This window comes from Zingiber officinale, chromosome 8B, assembly GCF_018446385.1.
Source record: "Zingiber officinale cultivar Zhangliang chromosome 8B, Zo_v1.1, whole genome shotgun sequence".
NCBI lineage: Eukaryota > Viridiplantae > Streptophyta > Magnoliopsida > Zingiberales > Zingiberaceae > Zingiber > Zingiber officinale.
In genome coordinates, this window is record NC_056001.1 from 18,153,235 (window position 1) to 18,181,151 (window position 27,917).

Sequence of the window (27,917 nt, forward strand, 5' to 3'; positions counted from 1 at the left end):
GAACCTGCAAGGAAGTCGAGCCGGGAAGGGGTTCCCGGCGACGATCCTCCGACGCTCAAGTCAGGCAAGAGGAAAACGATGAAGTGGCTCCAAAGATGAGAGATCGCGTACCTCCGACGAAGTCTGAGGGCTCTTATATAGAGCTGTGGGGAGGCTTATGTACACCTACCGAGGCGTACACGTGTCCTTTACCCTACCTTAGTATGGGCTTACCAGAGGAGCATGCCTGACACCATACTGCTACAGTCCGAGCACCTCTCTGATGGGACAGCAGAACCTTCCGTCGTAAGATTCTGTGTATGGTTTAGCCGTCGAACATGCCTGTTGTCAGAAGATGTTCCCCAATGTCCCCCTGTCCTTGTCTCTTTTTGCCCCGAGCCGAGCGTCCATCCGCTCGGCAGGCATCGGTCCGATCGGGCGTAGGTATCGGTCCGACCGGGAAGATTTCACTCCATCGCGTGCTCAGCTGAGACTGTTCCTTCACACCATTGCTGCTTCACGTCTCGGCCGAGCGGACTATCCGCTCGGCCCGGTGACCCTGTTCACCATGAGCGTCGGAAACCCAATTCCCGTCGGGTTGTCTTTGATTCCGCCTGGACCCGTTCGGCTGATCGGATGGACCTCATGCTGACCCTTTTGACTTCTGACCTTCACATGTCATTGGCTCCCCACAAAGGGGGTCCTCCGTCCTTACTACCGGATCACTTGCCTCCCCTTCCAGGCTCGGTCTAGTTTAGTCTTCTTTAATAAACTGTCATCTTCCAATAAACATTGGAAAGAGTACTACTTCTATCTTCGTCTTCCCGAACGGGCCTCCTTCCGAACCCAGTGGCAGATCAGACCGCCAACCTCCCCTGAGCTAAAGAGGTTCAAGACCCGATCGGACTATCTTCACGCTGCCAACATGCTAGCCGGTCTGAAGTTCGACATCAACAAATTCTTACCCGAAGGGGTGATGTACATTGATCCGGCAGTAAGGACGGGGGACCCCCTTTGTGGGGAGCCAATGACACGTGGAGGTCAGAAGTCAAAAGGGTCCGCATGAGGTCCATCCGATCAGCCGAACGGGTCCGGGCGGAATCAAAGACAACCCGACGGGGAGTTGGGTTTCCGACGCTCATGGTGAACAGGGTCACCGGGCCGAGCGGATAGTCCGCTCGGCCGAGGCGTGAAGCAGCAATGCTGTGAAGGAACAGTCTCAGCCGAGCACGCGATGGAGTGAAATCTTCCCGGTCGGACCGACGCCCGGTCGGACCGATGCCTGCCGAGCGGATGGACGCTCGGCTCGGGGCAAAAAGAGACAAGGACAGGGGGACATTGGGGAACATATTCTGACAACAGACATGTTCGACGACTAAGCCATACGCAGAATCTTACGACGGAAGGTTCTGCTGTCCCATCAGAGAGGTGCTCGGACTGTAGCAGTATGGTGTCAGGCATGCTCCTCTGGTAAGCCCATACTAAGGTAGGGTAAAGGACACATGTACGCCTCGGTAGGTATGCATAAGCCTCCCCACAGCTCTACATAAGAGCCCTCAGACTTCGTCGGAGGTACGCGATCTCTCATCATTGGAGCCACTTCATCGTTTTCCTCTTGCCTGACTTGAGCGTCGAAGGGTCGTCGCCGAGAACCCCTTCCCAGCTTGACTTCCTTGCAGGTTCTCCGGAGATCCATACGGCCGGTCAGAGATCCACATCATCAATTAGGAGAGCGCCACGTACCCAGCGTCCATCGGCTCAGCGTTCGGACAGGATCAATGTCAATAAAAAAATTTCATTCACTGGTTGAAATAAAAGATTAGTTTTAGGAAAATATCTTGAGAAAATAATTGAATAAGTGTTCTTTATTTTTTTTTATCGTAAAGGTGTTCGTTTATTTTTCTCATTTAGTTTTCAATAGCTTTATCAAAATTGTTGGTCAAAAGTCCTTTAAGGAAGAAAAAGTTAAAAAGTAATTATGGTGGCTAGACATTCAACTTCGGATTCTCCTGTCATTATAATCACAAGAACAATAATTGAAGCAGCCCTCCTATTTGAGGACCAAATTAGAAGTTATCGTCAAAGGCAACGAAGAAGATATAATACTCAACGCACTCTACAAAGAGTAGCTAGACAAATTACTGGAAGAAGTCCATATAATCAAGCACTAGAACAGCAGATGGACCCTCAAGTACAGCTAAGGTTTTCTATGTAAGAACGGGCATCCATAGTTCCTACTAAAATATTATACCAATCACGGAATGATGATATCAATCATCGTGTTTATGTGCACCGCTCTTAAGAAGCAATCCTGGTTACTACAAATCAAGTGGATCGTGCCTTCATCCAACCAGAAAGCTTTAATCAACTACTAAGAAACGGTATGCAATTCATTCATATTGGAGTAATTCAGGACCGTATTCAAATTCTTCGCCGACAAGAAGAAAGAACGCTAGCTTTAGTAGTGTTCCGAGATAACATATGGCAAGATGACCAGGCAATTTGTGCAGCTATGGAAATAGAACTTTCTCACGGGAGTCAACTGATATATGTTATTCCTGACACAATGCTAATAATTTCTGATTTTTATAGAAATGTGTAACTCTCTATCTTGGTCCGTGGTTATGAAAATTGCCAGCATGGTGAAGTTAATCTTCTAATCACGAGAGGATTAGTGGGCAGATTATCCAACACACCCAATGTTGGATTTGCATACGAAGTAGAAAATGTAGTTGACTACCTCGCCAGTCATGGAGTCCGAGCTCTTCCAAGACGAAGATACAACACCAGGGATGTCTTAGGACAAAACTGGATTATATGGCAATATGTAATCAACATTCCCATGCAGCCTACTGAAGTAAATACAAGAAATTTATTAGATGGAATCATTTCTTTACACTTTGAAAGTTATCAAACTGCTTCTGCAAGTATTCCGCCAAGATACAATAGCAGAGATAAAGAAGTACAAAGTGATGAAGATGAATTGAGAACTCATGTTGCAGCTGTCCTTATAAAAGAAGCACCACTTTTAGTCAAGAAAATTTATCCAGATACGCTACTTCCAGAAAGAAAAACTTCAGGAGCCGCTGGATATGACTTATCAGTGTACAAATAACAAATGATCCCTGCTAAAGGAATGACTATTCTTCACACTGGGATATGTTTACAGTTACCACAAGGGACATATGGACGAATTGCACCACGATCTAGAGCATCACTTCGAGAAATTCTTATTGGGGGAGGAGTCATAGACTCCGATTATCAAGAATTTGATACCACAACTCAACGAGGAATACATGGCTTCGACTCTACTAGCAAAAATATATGCACCCCAACAATGGCTAACAACGTTTGCCTAGGTTGTCAGAAATGTTGTGATTGTATAATTTGTGAAGATAAAGATGAATATATTGAATATCATCCTGATGAAAGTGGTAGATACAAGGCAAAAGAAGCAATGCTTATTCAAGAAGCATTAGATCATCCAAAATATTATAATCTTACAGAAGCCTTTCAAGATACTATACATATCCAGGAGCACACACGCAATCATATACAAGAATTGCAAGAGGAACTACAAACTCTTTCAAACATTGTCACTGCTGGTTTTGAAGACAATTTTGAAGATTATATTGATTATCTACAATACTTAGCACTTCAGGATATATCATACAATAACACTCAACTGGATCAAGATTTTATTAATCCATTTGCCTCTACAGCAGAAGATGGTGGGATACCTACTATTGCAGTAGGGCATGAGGAGGAGGCTCAACAACTAGATGATAATTGGCTAGTAGACTATCCTCAACTTCAGAAAATAGAAGAACAAGTCTATTCTCAAGAAGCGACCTCTCACTATCGATTACCTCCAGATACAACTATGAATCCTGTGGGCTACCCTCCCACTAGAAGTTTTAAAGTAGAACCAGTAAGTAATACCAACTTACCTGTAGAACTAAAAGGAGGGTGATTTAAACATAAAGATGTAAATGAATGGTGGAACCTACCTGTAGCCTACAAACAAACAGGTGTATTACTCACTCTACCAACACAGCTTGGTAAAATAGAGGACGTATTTCTTAGATGGGAAGGTATAATTAAAAATGTTGCAGTCCTTCAAAATTTTACTGATACGCAGGATAAAGTGGATTTTATCGAAAATTTACTTGGAGAAACAGAAAGGCTAACCTGGATGCAATGGAGAATGACGTTTCCTACAGAATATCAAGAACTTGTTAATGCTACTGAAGGACGAAATGGTAATCAAAATATAATTTCCCAAATTAGAAGAGTTTTTATGCTAGAAGATCCTTTCCAAGGATCCATAGATATGCAGGACCATGCTTATCGTGATTTAGAACGGTTATCTTGCTCACAAATAAAAGATATAATTCATTTTATGAATGATTATATGCATTTAGCAGTAAAAACTGGAAGACTTTTCACCGACCCTGAACTTACTGAAAAATTTTGGTTCAAATTACTTGGGGATCTTGGCCGAAGAGTTAAAATGGCTTTTGAAGAAAAAATATCAAGGAAACACAATTGGCATACATCCAAGGATATTATTCACTTATAAATGCCTAGAGAAAGAATACAAAAAGACTGCTTTCAATAGATCTCTCAAAGATTTATCTTTCTACAATCAAATTCCAATTCCTGGATATTATCAAAATCCTCGTAGAAGATTCGGTATCAGAAGATCAACAACCTACAAGGGAAAGCCTCATGATTCGCATGCTCGTATAGAAAAGAATAAGCATTTAATACAAAATAAGAAATGCAAATATTTCCTGTGCGGAGAAGAAGGACACTTTGCTAGAGATTGCCCAAAAGAATATAAAAATATGAAAAGAGTAGCAATGTTTGAAGGTCTTGAACTCCTTGAGGATTATGAAATTATGTCAGTGCAAGAAGGAGATGAACAATCTGATGCTATTTATAGCATTTCAGAAGGGGAAGATCAACAGGTACACATTAATTCCATGCCAACTAATGAATACCTATGTGTTTTCATTGAACAAAAGAATTGTTATATGATTGAGAAAACTGGTGGTTGGCAACCGTTGGTCAAAGTAACCAAGGAACAACATGACTGCAACCACATATGGAAGATGAATCAAGAAGTTTCTCTTGAATTTCTTAAATGTCACTGTTGCAGAAGAGATTCCATGAAGAAACATCGGATGTATTGTGAAAAATGCACCCTTACATCATGTGGTATGTGCTCTCCTAATTATTTTGATATCAGAATTCTTGTAGAAAAGGAGCAACACATTCCTTTCAACCCAACCTCACTTATTCATGAACAGCAAGACTATATCGTATGGTTAGAAGCAGGAAGTACAAAGTTAAGACAAGAATTAGATTCCTTAAAAATATTAGCTACTGTGCAATTAGAAAATCTTCAACAAGAATTAGCTGAAAAAAAGGAAGCATTATTAAGAAACATATCTTCTGAACGCATGGAGCTGGACACAGAAATTGAAGAACTAAAATACAAAAATAATGCTTTGGAATTAGAAATCCATGATCTCCGAAAGGATTATACAGCAGCAGTTGAGGAAGAAATCAATGTTATCATTGAAGAAAAAGAAAAGGTATTTTCTGCTGAAGAAGTTGCTAATCCCAAAAGAAGAATGAATGGGCTATATAATATGACAGTTGAAATAGATATACCTGGAGTTGAAAAATTCAAGGTCAATGCTATACTTGATACAGGAGCAACAACTTGATGTATTGATCAACAAACAATTCCAAAAGTAGCTGTTGAAGACAATACCTTTGTAGTAAACTTCAGTGGTATAAATTCACAAACCAAGGCCACTAAGAAGTTGAGAAATGGAGGTATGAAGATAAGTGATCATGTATTTCGTATTCCTTATACATACGTCTTTCCATTATCATTATGTAATATCTCAATGATACTTGGCTGCAACTTTATAAGACCAATGTATGGTGACTTAAGGATAGAAGGAAATGAGGTAACATTCTACAAAAATGTTACTACTATTAAAACTCAGCAATAAATAGCTGTAGTACCAACACTGGAAGAGCTAAGCCTGGAAGAAGAAGAATATATTCAAATATAGGAACAAGTTCACATTATTGAGGCACCGGCACAATGTACACGTTTTAATAGATTATTAAAGGACCTTACTGAAACAAGTCACATTGGAGAGGATCCTATGAAATTCTGGTATCAAAACCAAATCAAATGCTCTTTAGAAATAAAGAACCCTGATCTAACTATTGAGGATAGATCTCTCAAGCATGTAACTCCAGTAATGCAAGACTCATTCAGAAGACATGTAAAGGTGTTATTAGATCTAAAGGTAATCATACCAAGCAAGAGCTGCCACAGGACAATAGCCATTATAGTGTATTCGGGCACCACAATTAACCCGATAACTAAGAAGGAGACGAAAGGAAAGGAACGCATGGTGTTTAACTACAAAAAATTTAATGACAACATACACAAAGATCAGTATAGTCTCCCTGGAATCAATACCATCATCAAAAGAGTTGGACGAAGCAAAATATATTCAAAGTTTGATCTCAAAAGTGGCTTCCATCAAGTAACTATGAGCCCAGAATCTATAGAATGGACCGCTTTTTGGGTTCCTGATGGACTGTATGGATGACTTGTCATGCCCTTTGGGCTTAAAAATGCTCCAGTCATATTCCAACGCAAAATGGATTTCTATTTCAAAGGTAAGAAACAGTTTATTGTTGTTTATATTGATGACATTCTTGTATTTTCCCAAACAGCTGAAGATTATGAAAGTCACCTCAATATAATGCTCAACATTTGCAAAAAGCATGGGCTTATTCTCAGTCCTACCAAAATAAAGGTTGGAAGCCCTACAATAAAATTTCTGAAAACTATTGGGAATTCAAAAATAAAGCTACAAGAACATATTACTCGAAAAATTACTGACTTCAAAGATGAACAAAAAACCACAAAAGATCTTCGATCCTGATTAGGTCTATTTAATTATGCTAGAAGTTATATTTCTGAAATGGGTAAACCAACCCAACCGGAGAAAAGAGAATAAATTCTCAAGATTGAACCTTGGTCCATAAAATAAAAAGTTTAATTACTCAACTCCCTGATTTGGATCTTCCCCCTGATGATTGTTTTATTATCATAGAATCTGATGACTACATGGAAAGATGGGAGGAAATCTGTAAATAGAAACCCCAAAAGTTTGATCCAAAACAGCAGAAAAGATTGCACCAAATATTAGCTTAAGCAACCAACTTCGCACTTAAATTTGGAGCTACTGAGAACATGACTAATTTTAAACAATGATAATTTATCTAAGCTAATTTTCTTGCTGCAACTGCAATGAATAATGACCGACTAATTCTTTTGCTATGGAATTAATGAGGCAATCAAGCACAGTCATCGAGTTTACCCACGCACGGGTACCATTATCCCCGCTGCTGGTTATTGACCCAGTGTAAAATGCATAATTTAGCCATCGGAAAGAATGAATGATCACACAGTTATCGTGAGTGCTATAAATTCAAGCACTGAGCTCGCTATTCCGCTTTCTTTTTATTTCTTGGGCAGCGTTGATAAAACCGCAAGATCAATTGTTACCAATTGAATGACAAAACCAAAAAAATGCCATTGTGCCGCAACAGCTCCTCATTAGTATCGCGTGTAAATATAGACTAATTCTGGGTGTTGATCAAGCTCCTAAGGACATACGGAAGTATTCCACCATGGTTGTAGTATGCAAGCTCCACCTGTGCCATCAAGCAGAAACAACTACTGAGTGCTACCAAAAACCTGTTTGAGTGTAAGAAATAATTAGAACTCTTGTTTATACCTCAGTGTCGAAGCGAACAATGCACGCGAACGACTTGCCAGTGTCTGTGGTGACTGTGACATCCTGGCCAGGTTTAATATTAGTCACATTGTCTGGAAGGTGGATAGTGTAACGTTCATGGCCTGTCAATCCGAGGGTGTCTGCATCCTCTCCAAGCTTGAAACACAAGGGGACAATTCCCATGCCCACCAGATTGCTACGATGTATTCTCTCGAAGCTCTTTGCTATAACCGCTTTGACACCCTGCAACAATGCACATGTTATGACAACATTTGTGGTAACGAAAAATCCTCACCTGCAATGAGGATGCACAGTTTGACAGTAATGACTAGCTATGAGATTAAGTACCTGAAGCATCGGCCCTTTAGCAGCCCAGTCACGAGAACTTCCACTTCCATATTCTTCACCTGCCAATATTATGGTATCGTGGCCTTGACTTTTATATCTCTGCAGGCAAAGTACAAAACATCAGCAAATAGAACCAATTGCCATATGTACAGACAGATTCATGTAACATCCAGCAAAATATGTTAAGGTGCAGATTGGGCTTTAAACAACATTGAATCAATAGCTTACCATAGCAACATCGAACACAGGCAGTTTCTCCCCTGTGGGGATGTGAATTGTTTTAGGACCAACTTCTCCTTTCAAGAGCTTGTTAACTATGCGAATGTTGGCAAATGTTCCCCTTGCCATCACCTCATCATTTCCACGGCGACTCCCATAGGAGTTGAAGTCTTTTGGGTTGACACCACGCTCCACCAAGAATTTGGCAGCTGGACTATCCTTGTGAATGCTTCCGGCTGGTGAAATGTGATCTGTTGTAATACTATCACCAAAGTTAAGCAAGCAATAAGCATCTTTAACAGGGTATGGGCCAGGAGGTGATTTCGTCATGTCCTTGAAGTAGGGAGGTTCATGAATGTATGTTGATGTGGAATCCCAAGTGTACTCTGTGCTTGCTGGAACAGAGAGCTGATTCCACATGGGATTGCCTTTGGTTATTGCCTCATAAGTATTCTTAAACATGTCTGGCAACACACTAGATTGTACAACCTGAAGTAACAAAAGAGCAAAATTTTCACCAAGCCTTTCTGATGAATTTATATATGGAAAAAGGGACCAGGACCAAGCATCTCACATCTGCTATCTCTTCAGAAGTAGGCCAAATATCTCTGAAGTAAACCTTCTTGCCATCCTTGGAAGTCCCTATGGGTTCTTTTTCAAAGTCAATGTCAACCTGCAAGATCATTCTCATTGAGCAAGCAAATGCAAATTGTTTCATGTCCCCAGCAAAAGTAAACGATTGCTTTACACAACTTTTTGCATGATTATATCAAATAAATGCATTGGATCCTTGAAAAGGGGGGAAAAAGAAGAAACTATTGGATCCTCGCAAACAGGTCCCATTGGACATAATGTACGTGAAATAAATCACAAGAGCAGGATAATCATGGCGAAGAAAAAGATTTAATTAGAAAAAATTATATATAATTGGCATTCAAAATTGACAGGTAATATCTTCAATCCAAATCCAATTGATCCAACTCAAGGATTCCCAAATCACAAAGCACAAAAAAATATATACTGCAGTCCATACAGTTCCATAAATTGCATCTAAATCTTTAAGGGTACAATAATTGTTCTATGCTTGCTTTTTGTTCAATTCAAATTTGGCATTATGAAAAACATAAAACAATTTATTTTTTTGCAACATCAGTTCCACTACACAAGTTACTTTAGAAACTTAACTTTATTACATTACTTATTGACTCATTCAATGAGTATTCCTACAAATTAATTTTATAAAAAACATACTAAATTCTCAAATTAGTTTTAAAATTATTAATGCTGCACAACAATCGAAATTTAAAGGAGACAATTTTATTTTAAATTTATAGATAATTCTAATTTTTGTTATTTTTCAAATCTAATAATTTTTCAAAAATTAGTTTTGGAAATTTAGATACTTGAAACTTAGTTTTTGTAATTAAGGAATAATTATGAATTCAATTTTTTTTTTTTTTTGTTATTGTTTCAACATTTATCACTTATTAAGTGAAAATAAAATATTACCTGAGAGTCATTATATTTATTAAACTTTATATTGATTGAATAGTTTCACATTTTAGCTTTCAGAAATAAACTATCCTTTTGGATTTAAAATTTCTTTAAATATTAATTTTTTTAAAAGATAATAATTATTTGATAAGTTTTTCTGTATAGTATTTATTAATTAATTCATTAATAAAATTATAAAATTATAAAATGTCGATTTAAATATTTTTTATGAATTTGATAAATGATATCAGTAAAATTTCACTTCTTGTTTGTGAATTGTACTACTTAAAAAATCTTTTTTTTTTTCAAATCTTAGTCAATATTTGTGGAGATTAATTTTAATTCCAAGTAGATGACTTGAGGTTTTGAAATCTTTTAATTTTTCGTAAGATAACTTTAGTTCAAGTTTAATATTAGATATCATATCTTTTTATTTTTATTTATTTGAAGGTTAATTTGAATCTTAAATTAAAAAATTATCTAAAATTTTGAAAATTATGTGAACTTATAATTTGAAAATTTTCTTACTAATATATATATATATATATATATATATACAATCAAAATTATAATACAGTGCTAATATTGAAAAATTTATCCCACTAGTATAAAAATTCTATATAATCATGCAATTTATGGTAAGCTATTCATATTCATAACTTTTCTCAACTATGTCATCATTAAATATATTTTGTGTGAGGTGGTTTTACTATATAAATTACAAATGTTATGAGACACTATGAAATAACAAAATTTGTTTCAACAGCTTTGGAAAGAATGTCACAAAACGGGTTTACATGCTTCCTAAAAAAAATAGAAAAACAAAAAATTGGAAATCCCTAAATGGTCCGACTTTAAGCTATTCATGGTTAACATTGTTTTTCCTGTGTACACAGATTATTGTGAATTTAGAATTTATGGGCGACTTTCTTTAGGCTCTCCTTTATATATATGGGATATTTGACAGACATAAGAAAATGCCACCATGAAGGTTAAACTAAAAATTATTGCTTCCAACATTATATTAATATTGTTCGTCATTTTGCAGAAATAGGACAGAAATTAGCAGTCATGCATACCGTGCCAGCAAGAGCATATGCTACAACAAGGGGTGGTGATGCAAGATAATTGGCTCTGGTCAAAGGATGTACACGTCCCTCAAAGTTCCTGTTTCCAGATAGGACGGCAGCTGCAACTATGTCTGAAGTGGAGGGGACTTCAGAATTACTCTCAAAGAGAAAAATAAGTGGAATATAAAATAAGAGAACTAAAAATATCACCATTCTCTGATATTGCAGTTGACACTGATGCATCAAGGTCACCAGAATTTCCAATGCAGGTAGTGCAACCATACCCAACTATATTGAAGCCAAGTTGGTTTAAGTACTTCTGAAGACCACTGAAACAAATATCGAAGATTCAAATTTGAGGAGTCAAGGAAGTTATATCCGGGCATATTGCATCATCATTGAAACTACCTCTTTTCAAGGTATCTGGTTACAACTCCAGAACCAGGAGCAAGACTTGTCTTAATCCATGGCTTTACCTAATAAAACATGACAGAATCCATTATATTAAGGAAACAAATTTTTTTTTTTGCATGTTTACATATGCTCTGAACTTTACCCACAAGGATTGTATTTTTACAAGTTATAGGTTGAACATTTAATGGCTCATATTGACGACGTTTCAGAGAGATGTTAATGATGATAACAAATCCATTTATGAATCCCAAATAGTTTGAGAAGCATGACTCTATGTCATATTTGTTGTATTGGTACCTATGAACAAACTTGAATGCTTCATGTGCACAAAGATCCCAAAACAGGGAAGCATGACAACTTGGCAGTGCAAATGGTACAAGAAGGTCAATGAGATGAAAAATTCCATAGGTCAGGTCAGTCCAAGGTTTAAAGTAATGTTCCATACCTTGGTTAATCAACAGCTGCATTGAATATAATTTCAGTAGTATATTATTCAAATATTCAGAATGCTTTGGTACGCATAAAAACGTGCGGAGATGAATTCAAAACTTTTTTACACATTCAATCTCTGTCCATTTATTTCATTTTATTCTAAAAAAATGACAATAATATTTAGATGATCAATTTAATTTAACTTTGAAGAGCGCTACAATGAATTTATGAGTCTTACTCTTCCAATCCCTCCACTTGATTTTTTTACTTCTAAGATAAGGATAAAGCATTTTCACTGTGCTGACGGCATAACACAAAAAAAATAAATCATATGGATTGGGCACAAAAGACAATCTCCTTCAATCTATCCAGGAAATAAATGCACCAAATGCAAAGAATCATTTATAGTCGACTTAGATGTAAATCCAAGCAGTCTCTGCAAACATACTTTTGATTACTTGGCTATAACCCTGGGACCAACTACTACCAGAAATCCAATATGAAAAAAGGTAAGGAGAGAAAAATGCAATTTTATCTTAGTCATCCCAGTCTCTAGGACATCAATCTGAGGTTTTAGAAGCATGCTAAGTTGCTTAGCAAAAAAATTGCAGAGGAAAATCAGTAAAAGTATCTGGTAACTAAGAATTTCATGAATGCATTACATTTTGTTCATCATTAAAAAAGGTTGCATGTTCAACTAAAACAAACTAGCTTGTAGCAGACAGCTATTTGTAAAAGGATATCCCCACCGAGCAGCAAAAAAACATTTCATGATTCATGCAATGGTGATATAAACATGATAATTAACTAATGTGTCAGACTATCAACTAGTCTTATTTTCAAACCAAGAAATTAATTGTAGCAGACATTTGTTTGGAATTTTATTACATAATTCTGCAGTCAGATTATAAGTAAGACCATAATCAAATACGAGAGAGGAAAACTGAAAGTATGCATTATTCATATATCGAAATAGAATGCAATAATTAATGTATGCCAACCTCCAGGCCTAGCTCACAAGCTTTCTTTGCAACCAGAGCAGCTCCAAGCATTACACTAGGATTTGATGTGTTTGTGCAACTAGTAATTGCAGCAATGACAACATCACCATGCTTTATCTGGGCAGGTGTACCATGGAAATCGAATTCTGCAACTTTATTCTGGGAGTCTTTTGGAACAGCAAAACCCTAGAAAGTAGGTATACGATGAAAGAGAAAACCAAAGAAGAATATTCAATCTAGACATTATAAAAATTCATAAAAACCGGTATTGCAAAATAAGACTGCCCCTACAAAAAGTGAACAGTGAAGAATAATAAGATGAACAACATCATGTATGACATACAGATGTGCATTCTGCTGATGACTTTCTTCTGTTACTTAAATGAAAGACTTCCTAGTGGGTTTGAATAGTCTGATAGCTAACGAATAAATAAGAAATATTATCTATAACATGAAGGGAAATGTAGGATGATGTCAATATACCACTCTTAAGAAGAACTCAGATAAATTGTAAAGGAAGCATGTGAATTCATTCTTCGCAAAAAATATTGTTAGTTGTGGAGAAAGCATTATTAAGGGGATCTGCAAGAAGAATCATATTGCATGTCTGCTTTAGAACTTTAAAACCCTCCCTGTCACATGCTTAGTTACTACATTACATTGTATCAATGAAAAGGGCATGATCACGGATGAAGAGTTCAGCTGATCACAAACCTTTATTGAAATGAGTTATCTGATTAAGTAATTGAAAGAAAAGTTTATCGTTTGCAAGTAAGATTGCATATAGTACAACACTAAGCAACAACAATATCAGGCTCCCAGTTATTAGCGTCAGCTATGTGGTTTTTATTTCTCAATTGGACACTAAGCAAAGGTTATATCCCTTATTAGGTGACAACATAACCAAACAACAAATGCAGGAAAGCCTATCTGAACAGATTATATAAATTTCTGCATCGACTGTCTGGCCATAACTCAATCGTCAATCTTTTTCATATGAACTTGGGATCAGCATTGGTGATTTGGCAAATCTGGTCACAGGAAAGTACAATAAAATTGTTCTTTTATACCTTGAAACCAACTTTGTTATCCAAACATGACTGCCAATCTGCTTTCATTTCCTTCAAAGGGACTCGATCGTGAGGCCTGCAAGTTATTTTGTTAGAAAAACAAAGGATATATTCAGATACAATATAGTACAATAGTTCAATTTGTTTCCAAGATATGTTACCTTTTAGGTCCTGATACACATGGTTCAACGTGTTCTAGTTTCAACTCCAAATAGGATGAATATGCTCTTTCAATTTGAGGCTGGAAGTGACCTTGAGTCAGAACAACAAACTATAATATTATCATCTAAAGTTAACACTGTCAAGAGCAAGTTACCTGGCTATAGTCAACAAACATCTTATTTGCGCGCAAGTAGGATTCTATCATAGCAACCTAAAAACAAAGATGATTATTGAATGCATTTAAAACTTCTCGAACAAAAATTAAAAGGAAATTACCGTTTCATCACTTCGTCCAGTCAATTTCAAATATTGCAGTGTGACATGATCAACTGGGAAGAAGCCCATAGTTGCTCCATACTCTGGCGACATATTTGCAATAGTAGCACGGTCTGCCAAAGAAAGTTCACTCATTCCTTCTCCTGTATCAAAAACATATATTACAATTATTAGCAAAAAGTGAAGTAGGATAAAGGATAAAAAGAGTGACTAGGAGGAAAAGTAAACCCTAGAAATATTGAAAAGGCAAATTAAAGGTCATGGGACACATCAATCCATTACCATAAAACTCGACGAACTTCCCAACAACCCCATGCTTTCGTAATATCTGGGTCACAGTCAACACCAAATCTGTAGCTGTTACACCGCTCCTCAACTTTCCTGTGAGCTTGAAACCAACAACTCCAGGAAGCACCATACTCATTGGCTGAAAATTTGTTACATTGACAAACCATGTGAGCACTTCCAAGATTTTTTTTCAGTGATTTTATATGTATAAATAGATCATAATGCAGAACAAACCATGTCACTACCATAGAACTGCAATTTCAGTCAGCAAAAATAGAAACAAGAAAATGATCTACATGGCGTTAGAATTAATAGTTATCAGCTGGCATTAGTCAATAGCTTAGCCCCATATTAGGTATTTTGTTATTAGGTTCTATGTCCAAGTCCATATAGATATGGGTGTCTCTTTATGATTAAAATAATAGAATTTTATCCCACACGACTTCATACAGTGGCAAGTTTGTCTCTCTCTTTCAAATGACCCTGGGAAAATCAAGCATCAATTGAAGCTCTCCAACTTATTCTTGCATATTTCTCCCTACTGTTGCCCTATCACCTGTTGTTGCCTCACCATGGTAATGAGAATTTTCTTAATGAATTGTCCCATGGAGATCAAACATTAGCACCATCAATGTTGCAGTTACGACATTCTTCTTGCCAAAAAAAAAAAAAAATCAAGAACTACAGTTGAACATGTTTCTTAATGAATTGTGCCATGGAGATCAAATCTGCAGCTTGCAGTTGGAAATTGCACCAAGGATTAAGAGAGAGAGGAAGAGAGGGTTATTCAGAACCTCAGACTTTGATAGCCTGTTAGAGGTGAAAATCTTAAAGGTTATCTTCAAGGATAATCCCTTCTGCCTTTATGTATATTACCTGTAAGTATGGTATATCTGCAAGAAAGCCCTAAAATATATTTACAACTAGGTAGCAAATATTACATGTAAGACCCTAGCTATATGAAAATGTAGTTGCTTTAACCATGCATCAATTTATATCACTCTAGATAAAGAATGATAAATTTAAGAGACATCCATTTTTAGGTTCATGAGGATGGGATAGCAGATAATTAAGTCCCATCAAAACAAGTTAACTATGCAGACTCAAAGACACCACTCCAGCTTCTTCACTATCGCACTATTGCAGCAACTTAGAAACTAAAGAGTAAGGTTCAACTTTAACCTGTTATGTTGTCAAAGAATAGTGGCCTCCACAGCTAAAGCTGCTCTATCAAGGTTCCAGACAAGCAATGGCCTGGTTGGTTTGATATTCCTATAATCAAGGAAAAAATGGATGTCAAAAAGGATTGACATCCGCTAAGACACTCCAAGTAAAAAGTTAAAAGGTTTTCCAAGTCCCAACAAGATGGCTGATATTTGGGAAATTTATCCAACCCATACACTTACTATGGAAACTTACAACTATAGGAAGGACGAATCATAGTCAATCTTGAAACCAAAACAAGGCCCATATAAGTTTCTAAGGCTTTGACATATATCATGAATTGCCTATATGCAGATGACGTATATCTTTTTCAAGCATAAAACCCAATTCCAGAGGAAGTAGTTGACAATAGTATTATTTTTTTTCCCTTTTCCATGTCCTTTAATGCCACTCTAGAGACCCTTTTGTGTTTTGTTGGTTGCAATTCAAATAGTTCTGTGATCTCAGAAAGTACTTAAAGATATATGCATAAACACTAAACGTCTATGAAATACCAATTATCCCATTAGATACTGAAATTTAGAAATTTACACCGTGTACATTGTGGCAAGTTTGCCATAGATAAAAACAAAATCATCTGTCAAAGAATCATGCAAACATGAATGTCCTAGGCACTAGGCAGTACATAAAAAGAATAGAAAAGAAAGGGTGATAGAAAATGAAGGTGTATAATATTTGTGTCACATTGCTAACATAGTAAACTTACCTGGCCAAGCATTGCAGCTTCTGCCTCTATTCCACCTACACCCCAGCCAGCAACACCTAATCCATCTATCATTGTTGTGTGGGAATCAGTACCAACAACACTGTCTGGGTAAAGGATTCCTCCAGTGTTGAGGACAACTCGACCAAGATATTCTAAGTTTACCTGTAGAAGGCATTTCCAAACTCAAAATTAGTAAGATATATAATGATTAATGGAATAAGAGAAAATTATTGAGTAATAATGTACAGAATACAGAGTTAACATAGTGTTTTCATGGTCAAAACAATCCATTCACCTGATGGACAATACCAGACCCTGGTGGAACTACAAGCATGTTTTGGAATGCATGGGAACCCCACTTTAGAAAACCAAATCTTTCCTTGTTGCGTTGGAATTCAAGTTCCATGTTTGCTTGCACTGCATTTTCTGATCGTGCCACATCAACTTGCACTGAGTGATCAATAACAAGATCCACAGGAATCTGCATGAAAAATGGCATATATGTTGAATGGCTTGACCACAATGGAAAAGCATAAAGGATGATAGAGGGCATTGCTATCTACTAGTTGTAATAGTTTCATGTATTTTGTTTTCTTATTTCAAATGATACTAAGGGTATGCTGATGAAGAAATCATTAATTAATAGCATAGAAAATGAGTAGTTGAAAAAGACAGGAGCTTCTAGAGTCTCATGTGATTGATTGTCATGCCCCTAGGCAAAATAAAAAATTTCATAAGATTGTAATATAAGATGCCATAAATTATGGATTGGACTGTTGGGCTATTAGGATACATGTACAAAAGCTGTGTAGCAAAGATCCTGTAAGACGGTGGTGGGCTATAAATTATGGGTTGGGCTATTGGGCTATTAGATTTAGGATACATGTACAAAATATCGTGTCGCAAAGATGAGAATCCTAAGTTGGTAAGATGGTAATGTAGAGTACTTGAAAGAATAAAATACAAAATACTAATATTTGAAAGGAATTAGGTGTGATTTTAATTGAGACAAAATGAGAGAAAATAGGTTGAGATGCTAACATGTTCAAAGATGACAAATATCTTCTCTCAATAGACAGTTGAATCTAATGGTGCAGATGATGTAAGGGGTATATGAGGACCAAACAAAATATTAATCAATATGATAAAAAAGATATAATCAATTTTAATATTACTAGTGATATTGTTTGCAAAGGACTAAAGGTTCATGCAGTCAACCTCAAATAGTTGTGAGAAATACAATGATAATGATGTTGTCCCATACGCCACAAGTATAACGTTAGTATTCCGCAGTTCAGAAAACATTGATGCTTGTGCATTCTGTTGTTACCAATTGGATGGACCAAAAAATAAAGAGTAAAAAATTTCTTTTAGCTATGAAGATAAATCAAATGTCCACGTTATCAGTTGCAGGAGAAGTTTTCTGACCGAAAAAATATTCAAGTCAACCATGCCCTAGTTTGACTGTTGCTAGGAGTAGATGTTAAATTTGAGCAAAAGATGTTAACTTTACACTTAAAACTTATTCCAGAGTTCTCAAAGAATAATCTGGCAATATTGAGAAGGGGTTACTATTCCTAAAATGCAATGATTTTGCTCTTCATTTTTAGAGGCTATAAATCAGAAAGAAATGACTGCAAAGCTCTCAATTCAATTGGTTTGTGTAAGTCAACCAGTCAACTAAAGAAATGAATGCACCTCATCTGAGGTACATATCTTCAATTCAGAAAGTGGAAATTCAGTACAAACTTGGCATCTTATGCCGTAGGTTCTTGAAAAAGGAATAGTTGCCCCAGGGCGTAGTGCAGGCAATGGGAGCATGACATCTCTAGCGTAATAGTCAGGGATCGATTCTCAGGAACTGACGACCTGGGGTTTACCCCACCATGCGCCTATGACCTGTGTACCTGCATTTACCTCCCTCCATATCCGTGGTGCCGACACTAGGAGGGCCGCTAAGGTAGCGGATCTACCCTCTTTTTTTTTTTGAAAAAGGAATAGTAACCATTGAATGCTAGAAAAGAATATCAAAATAAATTTTGGAAGTTAACAACAAAGAAGACAAACATACCCCACACAAAAGGGATCCATGCAAGGAATTATCTAAGTAATAGTAGATGCACTTACTAAAGGATTGATTTTCTTTGGATCACTTCCGAGCTTCTTCATAGCATCTCGCATGCAGGCAAGGTCAACAACAGCTGGAACTCCAGTGAAATCCTGCCACAAACAAATTCAAGATCCATAAAGATATAGATCATATTAACAAATGAAAATGTTAAATAAATTATGTTTCTTTAATTTCCCAATTGCATTGACAGACATTTTTAAAACAAAAGTTGTGGCATACATGTTCTCTTTCAATTGTCAGCTAACATGGTAAAGCAAAGAAATTTACTACAATAAGCAGGAAACAAAACAAGATCACCTCAATCATCATCTATCCTATCTGCAATATTAGACCAAGTAGCTTTGATACTTCCGAAGTAAAGCTAGCATAGTTTATCAGTACAATCTGAGAACTTTCAAGAACAGATTAAAGTATTTGTTATCTATCCAATCATCTCTCTTTAAGTGTATTGACTTACAAGAAGAAGAAAAAAATCCATTAACTGATGTCATTTATATTACATAAAAGTTGTGGATGAACACGCCGCTTTTAAACACTTTGAAACAAACATAAAATGAGCAGCAAGTCCATCAATTGATTAGGAAGCAAGATAAATCTGCTTACTCGTCAAATTAGCAAGCAAGATGTGTCTTCCTTAGTATTATAGTTTCCAATACAATCCTCCTCAAACTACGTGTGGCAAATGTGTGTGCATACACATGTTTTGAGGCCCACTTTGGATTTAGATTTAGAACTTCTTAATAGGTGGAAGAATAGGAGATTAAGCGATGGATGCATGAGATCCAAATATGAGAATAATAAGCATGCCCAAGTAAAAGATGAATCTTGTAAGTTTAATCTTTTGTAATAAATATGATGAATTGGTCAACAACCTGTCCAAATCCCATCAATGTGTGAAAAATCCTGGATCCAGGATAGGTTCAATTGGATAACATGATAACAATCTCTTGGCTTATTTTCTAATTTACCTAGCTGTCCTCCTTACAGGCTTAATACAAGAAAGGCAATTGATATCAATTTGACTTCTTCTGCTGTGAAAGGTTCTCAATAATCCAAAAAAAAACCCCAAAGTTTCTGTAAATTCTAGTAAAATTCGGTAATTACAATAGTTTCCAAATATCAAGGATGACGAACGTATAGAACAAACCTGAAGGAGAACACGAGCAGGTTTGAAAGGGATCTCAACTTGCTTGGGCGAGGTGTTCTCCCAGTCCAAGATCTTTTCTACGTCCTTACCAGTCACCTGGAACTCGTCACAATTCCGAATTGCTGATTCCAAAAGAATCCTTATTGAGTACGGCAGCCGATCTAAAAAAACACCACAACAGTCCAAATTAATACACCAACAATAACACAAGAAAACAGAATAGCCCCAGAGAAAGCCTTACCAATCCTGGAGTCAGTGAGCGCTGGCAAGCTGTAGTACTTCCCAAACTCCCCACCTCCCGGCTTCGGCAGCGCCGTTAAGATGCTCTCATATGAATTTCTCGTCGCTACAACACCCAGATGGACATCAGATCTGGTCAAGGAAAGTAACAGACAATTTTAAAGAAGAATACCCATGGTGGCGAACCGGCGCTCAAATCGATCGACGATGGAGGCGTAGGAGCGGACGATGGCGCGTTGGCTGATTGGAGACCGCCGATCGGCGAGGTGGCGGGTGGGAGGCAAGGAGACAGGAGGGCGCGAGGGCTGAGGAGGCGGGGGAGACGAGGGGGAGATCGATGGTAAGAGGCAGGCCGACCTGGTGAGAGATGAACAGGAGGAGAGGCGAGAGGAGGAGCGAGATAGGAAAACCCCAGCCATCGCTGGACTGGTGCGAGGGGGAAACAGAGGGGAATCTGGAAGAGAGAGCGCCGGGAAGGTGGAGACGAAGAAGGAAGCTTATAGACGACGCGTGGGAAGAGCGAACCAATTTAGATCGGTCAACCTCTTCCTCTCTCTGCTCGACAGCTCATGGCCTGATAATGATATCTGAGAGAACAAATCTTCGAGAGCGACAGTCAATTTCGGACAGGCAAAAAAAATTGTTAAATTAATTCAGGAATGTTTTGTTATATTTATTTGATATGTTGCATATTCATTTTACTATATATTTGAAATAAAAATTAATAAAATATATTTTTTATCTTAAAAAGTAAATTTAAAGACTAATTTTGAGAAATTAGAAAAGAGCAAAATGAGGGAAAAAATGTAGATTCATGTCTAAACTTCATCTGATGTTTGCAAGTTGATTTCAGTTCAGCCATTGTAAGATGTAAATTTTAATTTTATCAATCTTCAAACATAAAATAAATCAACAGATTATCTTTTTAATGTAATATATCTGAAAAAAAAATGAATTTCATATACATGGAGTAAAAAAATTTACATAAAAAGAGTGATAAAAAATATATGATAATTGATACATAAAGCAAATCTTATCAATTTAAATTAACTTTTGATACATAATTTTTTAAATTATTTTTTATCACTTTTCCTCGTTTTTTTTTTTTTGAATTTTTAGTTAAATAATGGTGTTAGTATAATTGTTATCCAAGTGAAACAAACGATAGCAGTGAGTTATTACTTACTCCCAAAACTCCTGTAGATAATATCGAAACAGACGCAAACACACAAATTTCACTTCTGCCAGAATCTACCTGCTCTCGGAATTTAGCGATGCTGAAACCATTTCACAAAAATATGAAGAATTTAACAATGCTGAAACGAAAAAAAAAAAAGAATATTATTATCAGAATGATGGAAAAGATCGCAATGTTTAAGTTGCATAGATCCGTCAAAGACTGGGAAACAAATACATATGATACAAGCGGAAGAAGACTACTTAAACTAGAAAAACATCAGGTAGCCGCAACAGTATGTCCTCACAAGGGCTGTTCTTTTTACAGGGGTGTGATGACAAAAATGTCAAGCAATCTGGGAGGGCCTGCCAAGGGCTGACCTGTGGTTTCTACTAATTGGTAGATGCATATAAACCTCATGGACCTCCGACTTGGAGACTTCCCCTTTGTCCCTGTCGATCGCATAGCAGACGTAGACAGTGTCGATAACATTGTCCAGTACGTTGATGAAGCAGCCCAACACCACAATGAGAAGAAGCCATGCAAGAGCTGCTACATAATACATGTTCTCCCCCAGAGCACTGATAGCCCTTAGAATTGCACAGACCTATTCCAATAAGTAAATCGAGCACCGATGAGAAAGGATAAGAATCCAATAAACTACAAACATGGAGCAAAACAGACCTACTGCATTCAATTAACTGATCAGAAAGGAGAAACAACAAATTTGAGTCAAAATCTGCTAATTTCACAGCTACTCGTGCAAGTTAAGGCATTGATTTGATTGAATAAATTGACAAATTCAAGAAGCAACAACAGTTTGGCAATCGTGCTTGAACATTAGCATGACCAGCAGCACTGAGGTAATAGCTTCCGGGAAAACTATGGAACTCTGTGGATGCTCATTAGTGAATAATAGACTTGCTCAACAACCCCAAATGAATGTAGCCAGATAGAGATTTCTATGTTACAGTAGTGTTGACTGGTTCTTTGACAAGCAGCGTTATGGTAAAACTGCAAGAGGCAATATTTTGATCCTAAAGAATCATTAAGGGGCATTGATTGGTTTAAAAGCAAATCCTTAGCCAAGATGAGAAGTGATCGATAAAAGAGTTTCAGGATTGGTTAAATTGATTATGAACCATAGGAATATATACATAGTTAATGGAAATAGAAATTCCTACTCATCAACATCTAGGTTCAGTCGAGACAGCTTCAAGTGAAGGAACATCACTGAATAAAATAATTTCAAAAAATTTCGTCTAGCACAATTCTTTACTGAGAAGGGGAGCCTTGGCGCAACGGTAAAGTTGTTGCTGACCAAAAGGTCACGGGTTCGAATCCTGAAAACAGCCTCTTGCAAAAAGCAGGGTAAGACTACGTACAATGGATCCTTCCCCAGGATCCCGCATGGCGGAAGCTTCGTGCACCGGACTGTCTTTTTTTTACAATTCTTTACTGAGGATTACCAGTGGCCAATCATTATATGTACATATTTTAAAGTAACTATGGATAAATTATGATATACATCATATATAAGTGTTTAAGTGATGATTAACTCAGAGATACATAAGAGCTTATGATCTTAGTGCTAGCAAAAGTGATACCAAAAAAGTTACACATACAAGGAGTTGGCTATTCCAAGGAAGTAGGAAATTTAAGTAAATTAGATCGACTAAGCTCAAATATGGTCTATGTAGAGCAAATTTATATGAGCTAAGGTAAACTGTTGACACATTTGGATTGTCAAGTGTTGAAAAAGAGATAAATTATAAACTGTGTCCCAACTATTTGGGACTGAGAAGTGACAAATAGTTGGCATATTTATAGTGGGGCTTTTCAACTAGTTAAGAATTAATATTTTGATTCCAATTCTAAACATTAAGAATCAATTTCAGACAATAATTAAATTATTTTAGATTGTCTTTAATCAGTGGGTAAAATTTGATCTCAGCGATGATACATGGATTCCCAACTTGACAATCCATTGGGTGCATATCTAGTGTCTATTTGATCATACACAAGGGCCTCCACCCTAAACTAATCCTTCTGGTGCTATTAGAGTTCATGCTACCTAGGATGCCCTACTCTACCACATAGGAACTATGTTCAAGCTGTGCTACTATTGTGCTTCTTCACTTCACACATTAAGGACAATATAGTCTATGCCTTAAGCAATAGTTCCTAGGAAAGTCATGAGGTTTGCAACACAACCTTCATCTATTCTATGGTGATTCACTATCATAAGGAACTTCGACATAGAAGACCTTTTCATGTAGACAATTCTTGTTAGAGAGGAACTTTCTTCTATAGGTAACAAAGCTAAACTTACATAATAAATTTAGTTTTATATGCGGTCCCTTTAATATAAACTAGTAACAGTTTTGAAAAAAATTATTCTGCAATTCCCTCCACTCCAAATTGAAATATGGCATACGACACACATGAAAAGAAATAACAACTAATAACATAAGGTGTCATCATTCTTAAAATGTTCATGGTGGTGTGAGGGGCATTCCTACCTAGCTACTTATATTGTTGGATTAATGGGATCCCAATTCAATAAAACTCTTGGTAAATACCATCAACAATATAACTTAATCACTAGGTATCAGCAAAATTGAAAATTTGTATAACAGATAAATAGAAAGATTGGCTACATACCACTATAGCATATAATGCTGAGAGGACAAAAATTATGCCAATAAGGATCCGTGTCGAAACAGTTTCAACAAAAACAGCTGAGAGAAGATTCCTTCTAAGAAGTTCATAAGTCATCTTAGCTGAAGAGCAGTAGCTTTCACCAGTTATTGCGGCAAAAATTATGGTAAATTTGTTGACAAAGTCAAATGCTGCCAGCAAGAATTCAGCACAGCACTTGAAAATTAGATTCACAAAACCACGAGCATCTTCATCTTGCCTTGCACTATCTACAATACTACGTACAAAACGTACAGCACCCATCACCATTCCTGAAAAACACACTGTACCAAAGGATGGGCCAAAGGCATTCCTGCATAGGTGCAGAAAAGATTCAGGAACAAAAGAAAGCAACAGCAAGCATGAACTGCTTCCGTAGAATAATCAATCCAACTCTAACACTCATTAGCAAACTTGTTTAAATGGACCAAAATTTAAGTACATATAGGTAGACTGGTTTACCTAAAGTATAGGGAGATTCATTCACATCATATCAACTCCAAACTTTACCTTTGGTCCAATATATTAGCAAAAAAATGTATGTTTGACTTACCAATTAACTCAAGTATCGTTCTAATTTTCAGAATGAAAATTTTGCTACCTTAGTGGGAGATATTTGAGGAGTCTTCAATATTCATGTTGAAACAATTTTAGTGTCAGTGATATCATTTCCGATGGAAAATAAGATAAACATTGTTCCTTCCTCATGGTGACTTGCAATGTTACCTTGCTCATTGGAAGGAGCTCTTAAATATAATGGTATCTAAATTATGGGGAACGAGCTTCACAAAATGATACCCTACAAATTCTCTTAATTCATTTACCAAAGAATTTTACCAAATCAAACCATATAAAATACTTATATCCATTCTCAAAAGACCTACTCATGACTTGTAGTCTACCAATTCAACGAAATAAAGGTATGCCATCAGAAAGTAGCTTATGATGTGGCTTTTAAGTTTGAGTATTCAAGTACAAATGCAAAACAAAATCAATGAACAACCACAACGTATTGCAAATCCTGAAAGATATAATAGAAAATTAGAAGGATTGGTGAGGTTTTATGAACCATGAACTTAAAGCTATTAAAGAGCTCTATTGGTAGTTGAATACAATATAGAAGGCCTATTAAATGTAGACCTATATTATCTAAGAACATAACAATTAACAAATTTTTGTGGACAAAAATTGGATATGTAAGATCTGTAAGTAGTGGAAGGAATTTCGTGTACAGCTATGTATTCTCAGCAGGAACTGAAGTACAAGAGTTGGCACTGATTTAAACAATATAAGTATGGACTTAAATTAAGGTGATATATGCTACATTCTAGGCCTTGCTTCTCTATGATCAATAAATATATAAATTGGGCCTTTGAAACAACTTAAGCCTTTTTAGTGAATTGTTGCCCAATCATATCTTAACACAATGACAAAACCAAGATCATAAGCTGGAAACCTCCCATTCATTTTTTTCTTTGATTTTACTCTTAAAAACTGACTGTCATTGTTATGCTCTCTTGAGTCCGCCATGATTCAGTTACACACTCAGACTAAGTTGCTTTTACCCTTAGAGAAGTGTTAAATTATAATTTTGTCTTGTGAGATTGTAAAGTTGTAAATCTGATTTTTTTTCATAATAGCTTAACCTGTTAGGTAAGTGGTCATTCAGTAAAATCTTGGCCAGAATTTGTGTGTGGTTTGCTAATAGAACACCCAACAACAGCAACAAGGTAGGCAAAACAAGATGCATCAATACCTTAATGAACTCCTTAAGCTCTTTGCAGGCTTCGATCCCTCCTTGTTGAAGTACCACTGCGCAACAGTGTCACCAATTACATATACATTCGCCTCCACCAACGTTGCTGCAGACCAGATCATAGTAATGATTGCTAGCGCAAAATAAGCAGGAACCCAACTCTCCTGTTTCCAAACGCATTTATAATACTCCCCACTCGTTCCCTTGACCTCCCTCGGGACTACCCTTCCGTTCCAGGTCGAGAATATTAGGAACACACATATCGGAGAGAAGTAGACGAGCAGCGCGAGCCCCATTGCTGGAAGGACGGCAAGGAGCGCGATGTTGCTCGCGAGCGCATTCGCGGCCACTCGGACAATTTGAACAGTCAGTTCGACACGGCGCCAGTTGGCGACGATAATCCAGATGAACACACCGATAAGAAGGAAGACAAAGATAAGGACGATAATGCGGTAGCCGAGCGGGAATGCGTTGCTGCAGTCGCGGCCGATGGTGCAGGCGACAAACCAATAGATATTGAGAAAGGATGGGATGAGAATAAAGAAAGGAATGGCCGCGTATACCACTTGCTTGGCGTAACGCCGAAGGATCCAGAGGACTGCGAGGGCGATGGGGCCGGAGAGCAGAAAGGTGACGACGAGGGTCCAGATGAGATCCTTCAAGAACGGGGAAGAAGAGAAGGAAGAGGAGAAGGAATTCGAGGAAGGGAGGACGCAGGAGGAGGTATTGCGGTCGAAAACATAGAAGGAGACACGGGAGGCGGCAGCGTTCCGACGGGCTAGGGCGGTGATGCCGAGGGCGAAAGTCGCGATGCAGAAGAAGAGGAAGAGGAGTAGAGCCGGGATGTCTCGGGGAGGGCGTCGACCGTAGTGGTAGGAGATGGGAGAGTAGGACTCGTTGGTCGATGGGCTTAGCCCGGTAACGGAGGCATCGCCTCCCGCAGCGGCAGCGACGGGGCGCGGCAGTAGGAGGGGCTGGGCGGCAACGGAGGCAGGATCTTCGAGGTCGGAGGCCAGGGATTCATCGCGACTTGCCATGAGACGGCGGTTCCAACTGTAGCCGGGACTAGAGTGGCAGAACGAGGCAGAGAAGCAAAGGGCCGATGAAGCGGGGCAGCGGAGGCAGCGGCGGAGGTCGGGACTCGGTAGTCAATCGAAATGACAAAAATGTTGGCTGTCATTGAGAGAATCGCAAGTAGGGGTAGTTCCGTACTTTGCGTTTTGCTCAGTGGGCCAGTGACTGGTTAGTGGACTGGACGTCGGGAACTTGGCAGTGTTGAACAGCAACCGTGGTCCACGTGGAGCATGACGAACGTATTAGTGGACTACTCGCGGTGGCCCATCATAGAACGTCGTAATGCTTATCTCCCGCAGCCTCGTGATGCACGAATTTTGTCGGCTTCTTCCTAAATCATGCAACAGTTTATTAAAAATCAAGAAAAATGGAAGTCTTTTCAGAGCATTTTACCATGGGCAAATTCAATTGCTGTTATTGTTACATGAGCCACAGTACTGGTGTTAGGCTGATGGAAGTACGGAACTGGCAGTGCCATGGCAAATTTGGAATTCAACCAACTAGGAGAAAGCATGCCATCATGTACCAGCTATCGCCTGTTGGTGGTGTAGACAATCGTTGTTGATGGTAATTCGTAATGAAACTCGTCGAACCACCAAAGCCTCCACTTCATCCACAAAAGATGACCACACTGGTCCGAACCTCAGAACCTGTAGAAGAGTATCAGTTACTCTTCATCAGTAACTCTGTTTTCTGCTCGTAATATGTTCCAATAGTAAGATGAACTTGACAGTAATAAGAATTTAGAGCTAATGTTTAAGCTAAAAGCTGAACCTTTATTGAGAATATGCTTTCTTTGCCAGTGTATGCAAAAAGCGAATGAGAGGCTTCTTTGCACTGGTCAACTCAACGTCGTTCGCCACCACACTGCCATTCACTAGAATGCCTCCAGCTGATTGTACTCTTCGAACAAGTTTCCGTAGTTCCTGTTGATCTTGTTGTTAGCTGAATCTGAAGGAACTTATCTATCAAAAGAATAATGTAGTTTATAATACAACTTCAAAATTTTAATTAAACACCATTGCAAATCTAGATAAGACAGTTGATGAGGAGAAACAATTTAGGGTTTAGAAGTAATTGGCAGATAATTTCTCCTGTAACATAATGGAGTATTGAGCCCAAAGATGTTTCTCATAAACAACCACTAGACTTCCACTAGTAAATT

At 37.6% G+C, this 27,917-nt stretch overlaps 2 protein-coding genes across 2 annotated transcripts; both read right to left on the minus strand.

Moving 5' to 3' along the window:
- Positions 1 to 7,341: 7,341 nt before the first annotated feature.
- Positions 7,342 to 20,612, minus strand: LOC122016472 (aconitate hydratase, cytoplasmic-like). Its single transcript, XM_042573768.1, has 20 exons — positions 20,218 to 20,612; positions 20,047 to 20,151; positions 19,806 to 19,966; positions 18,655 to 18,747; positions 16,823 to 17,008; positions 16,528 to 16,689; positions 14,592 to 14,736; positions 14,310 to 14,452; positions 14,188 to 14,244; positions 14,033 to 14,112; positions 13,872 to 13,947; positions 12,802 to 12,987; positions 11,363 to 11,430; positions 11,165 to 11,283; positions 10,964 to 11,085; positions 8,965 to 9,063; positions 8,400 to 8,879; positions 8,172 to 8,270; positions 7,824 to 8,066; positions 7,342 to 7,740 (listed from the first exon to the last, which is right to left on the minus strand). The coding sequence occupies exons 1-20, from the start codon at positions 20,462 to 20,464 to the stop codon at positions 7,666 to 7,668; spliced, it is 2,946 nt and encodes a 981-aa protein (XP_042429702.1). The 5' UTR covers positions 20,465 to 20,612; the 3' UTR covers positions 7,342 to 7,665.
- A 786-nt stretch (positions 20,613 to 21,398) lies between these two features.
- LOC122014386 (choline transporter-like protein 3) lies at positions 21,399 to 27,681 on the minus strand. The gene is made up of 5 exons (XM_042570610.1): positions 27,527 to 27,681; positions 27,279 to 27,402; positions 25,679 to 27,083; positions 23,887 to 24,235; positions 21,399 to 21,829 (listed from the first exon to the last, which is right to left on the minus strand). The coding sequence occupies exons 3-5, from the start codon at positions 26,713 to 26,715 to the stop codon at positions 21,569 to 21,571; spliced, it is 1,647 nt and encodes a 548-aa protein (XP_042426544.1). The 5' UTR covers positions 26,716 to 27,083; positions 27,279 to 27,402; positions 27,527 to 27,681; the 3' UTR covers positions 21,399 to 21,568.
- Positions 27,682 to 27,917: the final 236 nt, after the last annotated feature.